Source organism: Rhinopithecus bieti, unplaced genomic scaffold, assembly GCF_001698545.2.
Source record: "Rhinopithecus bieti isolate Rb0 unplaced genomic scaffold, ASM169854v2 scaffold_865, whole genome shotgun sequence".
NCBI classification, from domain to species: Eukaryota; Metazoa; Chordata; class Mammalia; order Primates; family Cercopithecidae; genus Rhinopithecus; species Rhinopithecus bieti.
The window spans coordinates 1821849-1832929 of record NW_016803288.1 but is presented as its reverse complement, the minus strand read 5'-3'; the positions used below and the strand labels follow the sequence as shown (position 1 = coordinate 1832929).

At 45.6% G+C, this 11081-nt stretch overlaps 1 protein-coding gene across 1 annotated transcript in view; it reads right to left on the bottom strand.

Moving 5' to 3' along the window:
* SLC2A9 (solute carrier family 2 member 9) overlaps positions 1-11081 on the bottom strand; it is a 183988-nt gene that overhangs the window by 137871 nt on the left and 35036 nt on the right. The window contains 2 exon segments of the mRNA XM_017871794.1: positions 1425-1461; positions 4267-4421. Of these exon segments, the coding sequence (XP_017727283.1) occupies positions 1425-1461; positions 4267-4421 (192 nt within the window).

Below are 11081 nucleotides of genomic sequence, written 5' to 3'. Positions count from 1 at the left end.
AAAAAAAAAAAAAAAAAAGAAAAGAAAATAGTGAAAATGAAATTCAGACGCTTAGTGAAATAACTGTGAATTTCACTTGGCTGGAACACTGCAAATCCCCAGAGACACGAATAAAAAATTCCCATTTGATGTTCTTTCCTAGACCAGAAGCCCTAGATCCACATTCCCAGAACATAAATTTGAAAACAGAAGGATATTTACAGGGTTCCTCACCCATCTTCCTGGCCAGGGCCAAGACTGCCTGGAAACGCCCATCTGATAGGAAGAGACAGCCTAAAGGGACCAATGGTACAACTTTTGGCTGGCTCAAGGCCAGAAGGTGGGCGTGGGCAGCTGTGCCCCTTGGCTGGCATCATGTTCATGAGCCCTGTTGTCACTAGGAGACTCTCCCAGCCTCAGAATCTAGGTACCCAGGTCCTCAAATCAGCTCTTCCTTCCAGTTGCTATGTGACATGGACAGTTCACGTCAGTGAACTTGTCACCCTGTCCCCTGCAGAGCTGCTCCTCCTCCTTCACAGCTCCCTGTCTTAGCATCTGGTACCACCATTCTGTCTGGCTGATGTGCCAGACGCCTGGGAGTTATTCTTGACTCTTCTCTGGGACACCACATCCCATCACCACTAGCCTCACTCAACCTCATCTGCCTCTCTCCATCCACACTGCCATTACTCTGACCCAACTCATAACTGGACCAGTCAACCCCTTCAGTCCTGGCTGGGATCCAATTCTTTCTCCATGCTGCAGCCCAAAAGCCTTCTTGAAGCACTCGTCATGTCCTCAATGATGTCCCATTGCTTTGGGGCACAAATAAGCCTTCATAGGTACACACTCCCCATCAAGGTGTGTGAAAGGTGGCCCTAAGGCTGGACCCAGGCCACAGGAGGGAAGTTTTTTGTTTTTTAAAGGTCAGTTTCCAATATTTATAAATTATGAAATATGACAAATCTGGATTTGTAGTATCTCTTGAAAATAGGAAAATCTGTCATCTCTAGGCCAGTGTCTGTGATGGCAACAGTAGGGGCTGCCCTTGTGCCCCAAGCAGCCACAAGTCCAGGGAACCCCTCACCTTGCCCATCCTTCCCTGTGCTCATTTACAGCATAGGTGTGGCCCTCCTGCCCACAGATCTGCCTTGCCAGTGGCCTCTCCCTCTCCCTTTCCCTCTCCCTCCACCCTCCCTCTCCCTTTCCCTCTCCCTCTCCACCTCCCCCTCCTCTCTCTCCCTCTCCCTCTCCCTGCTCCTGTCATCTGAGTTTTTCTGCCTCTGAACAAATGCCAGGGCCTTCCCCCATACTCTTACCTCTGCTGGAACGCCCCACCCCCATTTCCTCTCTCTTCCTACAGTCCCGCCCAGATAAATCCTACTCGTCCTCAAGCCACGAGTTTAGATGTCACTGCCGCAGGGAAACCACCCCCGATGCCCTACCAGAGGGCAGTGCCTATTTTCCTATCACCTGTGGCCACTGGTCAATCACCCTCCTGTGAGCTCCCAAGGGCAGGGCTAGCCTGATGACCTCACCACTCTACCACCAGCAGCCAACCCAATACCTGGCACACAATAGGAGCCTTCTAAACATTTGTTGAATGACTGGATAAACTTGACGCCTCTGGGTTATTGTGCATACAAGTCAGATGCCATCAACTGGCAGGACAAGATGCGGAAGCGAACGGAAATCAGTGTGGGAGAGGCACAGGTGCACGGTGTCCTGGGATATGCTGAACAGTCACGATTTGCCAGCGATGTTTTCCCAGAGGAAGTCAAGCTTGAGTGGGGCTTGGGAATTTGGAACTTGCAACCATGCCTCCTACTGAAGACGACACTGGTTAGAGAGGTGAGTTGACCTGCCCAAGGTCACACAGTCTTTGCAGTCTGAGCATCATTAAGATGTGGGCTGTGCCTGAAGTGCTCAAAGCTGTAGCTCCAGCATCAACTCAATGTTTAACAAATGTGGTGAATGAATAAATAAAGGATGAAGACAGAGGTTGAAGAAAGACCTTAAGGACTCAAGCAGCGGAAAGAACTTGATATTGATTTATAAACAAAGAGGAATTTGGAAATGATCCCCAAAGAGAAAAGCTTAGCTCTACTGAGGCAAGTATTTATTTGCTTTTTTAATCCTAAAGGACAATAGCACTCTTCATTAACTTTTAAATGTATTTTGTTTAGGGAGCTGAGGCTGTTATCTTGTTTTATTGTCAACACGTGGTGGTTATTTTGAGAATTTTAAAATATCTTTAAAACAAAAGCAAAAGAGTCTCTTTAGTTTGGAACCTCACTTAGGTAGACAGACTGTTTCTAACACACGCAATTAATTATAGAAATCGTCACGCATACGACAACCACAGATGTAAAATGTGAGTTGTTTCTGTTTTTGCAAAAGAAGAAACTAAAGTTATAGCCATAATAACCCAGAATGGTCATAATAAAAGATCAGAAGCAGATGCCTCTGAGGTGACCTCGACTGGCTGAAATATAAAAAGTCACTTTTAATACCACAGAAAAGTAGACTTAAGAATGATCAAAATGGTAAATTTTATGTGGATTTTACTACAATAAAAAATGTTCAAAACATTGAAAATTTGTTTGAAAAATGTAATGCAATGATTCCTCCACTTATAAAACCTTCCACTGAATGCGAAAGGAGCTGGCCCTAGAGTCAGTGAGGCTCAGCAGCTGGGACAGAAAGGACCCCGTGGGCAGAACTAGCCCCTTCTCTCCAGAGCTCCCACATTCCCAGAAACACCAGTGTGATCCGTCCTTGGCTGTATATGACACACCCCATACGTGACTTTGAAAGTACACAGACCCGGGTTCTGGTTTCAGCACCAATATGTCCTTGTTCATGAAAGCTCTGTCCCTTACCTCTCTCTGCTCGCGTCCAAGGCTGCATATCTGAGCTACTCACAAAGTAGTTGTTAGGATTTGAGCAGCATAACAAATGAGTCTTTTACATAACTGCTCTAGGACTTGCGAATTCGTTATGTTTGCCCCCTGCTGCTAGAATTCAGCTCCACAGGGAGCTGTTTGTCTGTTGTGCACTGTTCATACCTAGAACAGTCTGGCATGCAGTGGGCATTTGACCATCATTAGTGGTTTAATCTCTGCCAGCCCTCCTGCCCCGCCTGTGTGAGTGGGAAGGGAGCACCCCTGCATCCCTGGGAGGCTTCCCTTGGGAGGAATCCTAGCAAGTCCAGTGGTCTCTGCTTCCACCATGGTCTTGAACACACCCATTCCTCTTTATCCCCATGTCCACCACCTCAGTCGCAGCTGCATCCTTCCCTTGCCACATGTACAAATAGCAGCAGCCCTCTGCCTCTGTCCTCCCCACCCTTCCCACTCTAGTCTACACCCACCGCCTCCACCCCAGAGCCACCTTCTAACACTGATCTGGCCATGTCACCCTCCAGCTCCAGTGCTGCCCAGGGCTTCCTATTCCCCCAGGGTGAAGTCTGTGGTGGCTCAGTGAACAGACGCTTCATCTCTCACCCTCCCCATGCTTGTTCTCTCCTCAGCCCCAAAGCTGTCTGAGTTCTTTCTCAGGGCTGCGCCCCATCTTGAGCCTTTTCTTTACTGATTTCTTTTCTCTGGTATATCCTCTCTCCCAATCCCCATCATCACCTGCCTAACTCCTGCTTACCCTTCAGGAGTCCATTTAGAGGCCACCTCTTCTGAAAAGCCTTCCTTGATTTTACCCCACCCCATTCAACCTGAGTGAAGTGTTTCTTTTCTCCCTGCCAAGGCCACACAGCAAGTAAATCATTGAACTGGGATTCAAATTCAGGCCCACCTTCTCCCAAAACAGCAAGCCCAAACCAGAAGGCTCTAATTACTTATTTATTCAGGAAAAAAGAGACTCAAGAATGAGGTAGAGCTAAGTTAACATCTTGAAAACATGCCCAAAATATATTAAATGAAAACACGAGGTTGTAGATCAATGCATATGGCACAATTCCATCAAAAACACAATAAACTACATATGTTTATATAGGTTTTTAAAGCACAGAAGATGCCCAAACAAACACAAATTGAGCTATTAATGATAATTATTGGATGGGTGAACTTAAACATTCTATAAGGTTTCAATTTGTTATGTATTCTTTATGTCCTTAAAAAAATTAAACTCAAAGGAACTCCACAACTTTTCTCCAATAATCAGTAAGAGGCTTGAACACCAGGAATTGCAATATACAGGGACCAGCTTTTGGAGAAAAGGCTCCCTCCTGCAGTGGTAACATGAGATGAGGGCAGATGCGGTTGACCAGGGAGCCACACTCACCTTTCCCAGCAGCTCGGGCAGGCCCAGCAGCTGCCCAGTGAACACGCCAATGCAGATAAAGATGGCGGTTACCTGCCCCAGAGAGCCACGGATATTCTTGGGTGAGATCTCACTGAGGTACATGGGGAGCACACTGAGGGCGATGCCTGTGGAAGCAGCATAGCAGCAGTTAGAGAGGTGTCTTCCTGAGGGAGCCACACTCTGGTTACAGTGCCTCTCTTGGCTCTGCTTTGCCCTGGACGTTAAATAGCACTGTAGCCACAGCATCTTTCCCAGCACTTTGGACAAATTGCCAAAGCTTTCTCATGCACTTTATAATTTAATCCCTAAAGTATGACTGGAGGTGCATTTCAGAGGACAGGACACAGCTGATGGTGTTGGTGGAGGTGATGGTATTGACAGTGATAATGATGGTGATGGTGATAACGGTGGTGGTGGTGGTAGGTATGGTCATGGTATGTAATGGTATGGTGGTGTGGATGTGGTCATTGATGGTGATAATCATGGACGTGTGATGTAGTAATGGTGCATGGGGGTGGTGGTAGTGATTGGTGATGATGTGATGGTGGTGGTCGCCATCGATGGATGATCGGCGCTGTGCAATGATGACTGATCGGTGATACATCGGCGTAAACCGTAAGATGGCTCTGCAGTGATCCGATGGTGATGGTGGTATGAATGTGAGGTATGCTGACAGTGGTAGCAATACGATGATAATGGCAATGGTGATGATGATGGTAGTGATGGTGGGTTGGTAGTGATGGTGATGGTGACGGTGAATGGTGGTGGTAATGGTAGTGATGGCGGTGGGATTATGATGGCATGATGGTGATGATGGGATGGTGGTGGTGATGATTGTGAGATGGTTGTGGCAAGATGAGAGGTGAAATGGGTAGTGATGATCGGTGATAATGGTGGTAGTAAGAAATCTCATAGATGGTGATGGTGAGGTGGGATGATGATGCAGTACATGATTGGTGTGTAGCCAATCAGTGATGATGATGGTGATGGGATGTGATGGTGAGTATGTAGTGGTGGTGGTGATGGTGATGTAATGATGGTGATGGTGTGGTGCGATGGTGATGATGGTTTGTACAATGATGATGGTGATGTGGTGGTAGCTCAGTAATGGTGATGATAGTGATGGTGGTGATGGTGGTGATATTGATGGTGTGGTAGTGGTGGTGATGGTGATGGCAATGATGGTGATGGTGGTGATGGTGGTCACAATGATAATAGCCAATACACACGGTGGCTAACAAGTAACAGGAATCCTTCTCATCTATTTATATGTATTAACATATTTACTTTTAACAATAGTCTTCTGAATTAAATATACTCTTCTAAAGATGAGTAAACTGAGGCACAGAGAAGCTGAGTAACTTGCCTAAATCACCAAGTCATGTCCAGAGATGCTTAAAAAAATTATTTCGTCCAACAGAGCTCCAGTGGGCCTCTGATCTTAGAACTTGAGCTTTTCCCGCCAGCTAACATTGCCTCTTGTCATAAATTAAGGGACTCAGTTATGGCAGATGCTATTACACTCATTTTATAAAAATAGGTCACCCACACATAATATAATGATGTTGGAGATAAATTTACATGTTCAGAGGCTTATGATAGGTATTTTGAATAAAAACTAACAGTTATAAAGATGTTTTACAAAGTGCTTACTGCACACACAGTGGGCCTGTTAGTAAAAATTATATAAGGACTTGTCAACTTAAAAAAAACAAACCTTGCTTTCCCCCATACCTGAGCAGGGCTATTCTTAAGTCACTTTATAGGCCTATAAATGACTACATTGCACTTATCCCAGGCGGATTCATTGCTTGTTTACAGCACAGACTGCATGATCTGGAGTCACAAGGCTTCTTGGGCCAAATCCCTGCAACTTACAAGCTGTGGGAACTTGGGTGGGGTTGTGAGCTTCTCTCAGCTTCCACAAGATGGGGATAAGTATTGAGCCTAGCTTCAGAGGATCTCTGTGAGAGTTGAGATATGCTGTTACCTATTCATTGTAAAATACTGTACAAATTAGCATCATTAGCACCTATTACTACCATCCAATTTTTCACCAGGTTGTGAGGGCATCAAAAATGTCTTTCTTGCCTCGGTTTTCCAATGTCTCTAGTATAGTTCCCAACACACTTTAGGCACCAATCAATGTGCTTCAAGTTGAGCTGAGTTCACTCCAGCTGCTAGCATTCAGGAAGGACTTTCCCGAAAATCAGTGAAGGGAACGCACACCCCAATTTACAAACTGGGAATCTCATTCATTGCCTCTTAGCCCAGGATACTGTTTCTGGTTTACCACTCAAAACAAACATGCTTAAGAAGCAAAGAGATGGAAATTATTTGTCACAACATAGACCAGATGATGCTTGAACTTTTATCCAAAACACATATATTGGGAGCATATGGCCTCATGGAGTAATTGGCTGGCCACCAAACAATTTAGTCTATTATTCTTCCCAAGCAGGGCAATAGAGGGAAAACTGTGCTACACTGGACTCAAGTCCCACAGCCCTGGTTTTCTCACAGGGGGATCTCGATCAAGTCACTTCATCTCTTTTACTCTCAGCTTACTTATTTGCAAAATACAGTGATGACTATCTCTGCTGTAATGAGAATAAAATGACTGCATGTAAGGCACCGGGCTCACGTGTGGTCACTTGATAACACTTCAAAAACTGTTCTTTATCCTGATGCTCCTTCCCCCACAAGGGGATAATAATCATTATCTCACAAAACGTAGTAAGGAAATGAGGGAGCTGTAGCACAGAGGCAGTGTCGTCAGTGGCAGAGGCGTGGAGCTAACTTCTCTGCCTCTTCTGTAAAGCTAGGGTGGCAGTAGCATCTCCTTCACATGGTGCTACGCACCTACGGAACACATGTCAAATGCCTTACAGAGTGCGCAGCTTGGATTCAGCTGTCAATAAATGGTGACGAATTGTTCTTATTTGTTCATTGTGAGATGACATGGAAGGGGAGATACTAGTGGCTAAAGCAGCAGTGAACGAGGAGGTGGGCTGCGTGAAAAGTCTGCCATTGGGTGACCAGCTCACCCCGGTTTGCCTAGTACCACCCAGAAACCCCCTCAGTCCTGGACAAACCAGGATGGTTGGACATCCTAGGCCCATGATGCTGTACCAAGCATCCCTACCTGTGAGCAGCCTCTTCTGACCTCTGAGCCCATCTTCTGCCACTGTCCTCCCCAGGAGTCCTGGATGTGGAGTTCACTGAACACTCCAGGCTCATTCTGATCATAGGATGTTGGCTTCTGCTCTTCTGTTTGTCTGGAACTCTCTGTTTTCAGAGCTCCACAGCTTCTTAACCTTCCAGTCTCCATTCAGTGTCACCTCTTATAGTGAGTTGCATGGTGTCCTTCCAAAAGATATGCTGAGGCTCTAATCCTGTTACTTGTGAATGTAGCCTTATTTGGAAATAGGGTTTTTGCAGATGTAATCAAGTTAAGATGAGGTCATACTGGAGTAGGATGGCCCCTAAATTCAATACTTTTCATTCTTATAAGAAGGCCATGTGAAGACACAGGCACAGACATGGGAGAAGGCCATGTGATGAGGAGACAGAGACTGGACTGATGCAACAACTAGCCAGGGAATGCCAGGATTTCTGGCCACCACCTGAAGGTAGAAGAGAGGCCTGGAACAGATTGTCCACAGAAGCCCTCAAAAGCAATTCATCCTGCTGATCTTGGACTTCTCCTAAAGTAGCAGACGTGGGCTTGTCCACTAGCGAGCTCCTAATTCAGAAGATGTGACCTTGCGCCCCTGGGCATGTAGACAGCACTGGGAAGGCCATGGCAGGGACATGTCCAGTGCAATCTTCCACAAACACAAAGTAGCAGTACAGTCTCCTATTTTAACTTTATTATGTACATGAATTTTGCTTCCAACACCATTTGGTATCATGTTTGTATTGATGTAAAAAATAATATGTTTTTTTTCCTCTAAACCTTCTAGATGAAGAACACTCCAGAAAGATTCCCTGTTGTCCTACTATGGTTCCAAACACTCCGGGAGACCCTGGCTGGATCAGCAAGTCTTAGAGCCTTCTATCATCTCAAAATCCTTCAGGTTTATCATTTGGCTTTAAATTCTCTCTCTTTTTTTTTTTTTTTTTTTTTTTTTTTGAGATGGGGTTTCACTCTTGTTGCCCAGGCTGGAGTGCAATGGCGCGATCTCAGCTTACCACAATTTCCACCTCCCAGGTTCAAGTGATTCTCCTGCCTAAGCCTCCCAAGTAGCTGGGATTACAGGCATGCACCACCACGCCCAGCTAATTTTTGTATTTTTAGTAGAGACGGGGTTTCTCCATGTGGGTCAGCTGGTCTCGAACTCCCAACCTCAGGTGATCCTCCCGCCTTGGTGTCCCAAAGTGCTGGGATTACAGGCGTGAGCTGCCGCGCCTGGCCCGGCTTTAAATTCTTTATTACAAACAGATCAGCCAGTTCAGGTAATGGCAGCAATATTCCTTTCCTTCTGACCAATTGTCTCACCTTAAGTGCCCTCGAGTTCCTCTCTCTGCTTTGAGAGGGTTGATGAGAATACATGACATGAAGTCTCCAAGTCCTGGCGTGACTCCAACAGGCCACGTGCCGCAAGTCAGAAAGACCCACGTTTTTTCTTTCCTCCTTGTTCTTCTTTCTTTCCTCCTTGTTCTTCTTCCTTGCTTGCTTCTTTTTGAAAAGCTCATAGGAAAAAGGGTCTAAAACACATTTGTTCTATCTCTGTGGTTTTGTAAAAGGGCCATCTTGGAATGCAGCTTATTTTTAGTTAAGGAAATTCAGAGATCAATTAGTTATATGTTCGAAGGGTCAACTCCCCAGATTAGTCAAAGCAACAAGAAAGGGGATAATGGATAAAATATAAAACTGCCAAATTGAGAGAATCTCACTTGCCTCCACTAGGGAAGGACTTCCCAGGTGATCCACTGCAACCTCATTCAGCCTTTCTCCAAAGTAGTCTGGGCCTTTGAAACCCAAATCCTAGATCTGTACTTTATTAATTAAGAAAACAAATAACAACAACAATGACAACAATACCATTAGCATTCCTGGAGTGGGGCACTAAGTGCCTGGAACTACACTAAATACTTCACATACATAGTAGATCATTTTATTTATTTATTTTATTTACTTATTTTTGAGACAGAGTTTTGCTCTTGTTGCCCAGACTGGAGTGAAATGGGCGATCTCGGCTCACCGCAACCTCCACCTCCTGGGTTCAAGTGGTTCTCCCACCTCAGCCTCCCGAGTAGCTGGGATTACAGGTATGTGCCACCATGCCCAGCTAGTTTTGCATTTTCAGTAGAGACAGGGTTTCTCCACATTGGTCAGGCTACTCTCAAACTCCTGACCTCAGGTGATCCACCCATCTCGGCCTCCCAAAGTGCTGGGATTACAGGTGTAAGCCACCACGCCTGGCCCATTTAATTTTCACATCACTCAACAAGGGATGCCTTACTACTAAGTTGCCATGCCAGGTGGGAAAGAGGCCAAGACTGTGAGGTTAATGGTTGCTGTGGTGGTCCCTGATTTGTATCCTCTCTCTGGATCCACATCCTTGGGGAGTCAGTCCTCTCTGACATTCATTCTGCACCTATCCATGGGACTTGCTTGGGCCAAAGGGACATCAAGGGACATCAGCAAATGTGCATGCAAAGTGCTTACACATTGGGACTTTCTCCTTTGGCTGCTGTTGGCAGCCCACGAACTTTATGCGAGGCAACCCAGACCACCCTGGCCCAGGGTGGGAAGCCAAGAAATGAGCTGGCCCACTGACAGCCCTTGAGACCAGGCCACCTGCTAACACCCAAACACAGGCGTGAGACCATCCCAGGTCATCCAGTCACTGACCTACCTGAAGCCATCACAGACACATGAGAAGGCCCAACAGAGATTGGCAGAGCTGGCCCAGAGCAGAACAGCCCAGCCCACCCACAGAAGTGAAAGCACAGTAAAATGGTATTATTTCAAGCCACGACATGTTGTTTTTTGTTTTGTTTCATTTTGTTTTGTTTTTAAGAGACAGGGTTTCGCTCTGTTGCCAAGGTTAAAATGCAGTGGTGCCATCATGGCTTAAGTTTTCAAGTTTTTAAATGCAGCAAACCTAACCTATACAGATAAATTAATGAAATTAATGGAAGCAAGTGAGAGCATTCAGGCAGTCTGACTCCATAGTCTTCACCCTTAACTACTTTCCTGCTCCAGCTTTCTGAGCATTCGTGCCCGCATTTGTAAAATGAACATGAAAAAACAGTCTTTGATTATAGGAGGAGATCAAAAAAGATGAAAAACATGAACACAGTTGGTCAATTACAAAACATTACATAGACACCAGCCATTATTCTTACGGATAAACTCTCAATAGCCATCTCCATTCTACTTGAATAGATGTCTATTGAATAGAAGGCATCTATTCAAGTAGAATAGATTAATGAATAGACAAGTGATCAAGGAGTCATTTCATCTTGAGTTTGGACTATCAGAGAGTCCTAGATTATTCCCCTCCAGCAGGGCAACAAAGGTAAGTGAAGCCTCCTCTTCCCAACCTTACTTCCAGGCCCCCACTCTCCTGCCCACCTCTCCCTGAGACATTTTTGTTGTTCATCTTACTCAGCTGAACGACCCGGTACCCTCAGCTTTTAAGACATCGACAAGGAAGGGAATTAGCCTTTAAGAAGCTCATGCTAGGTTCCAGGCAGTATATACATGTGTGTGTGTGTTGGGGTGTGTGTGTGTGTGTGAGAGGGAGAGGGAGAGAGAGGGAGAGAGAGAGAGG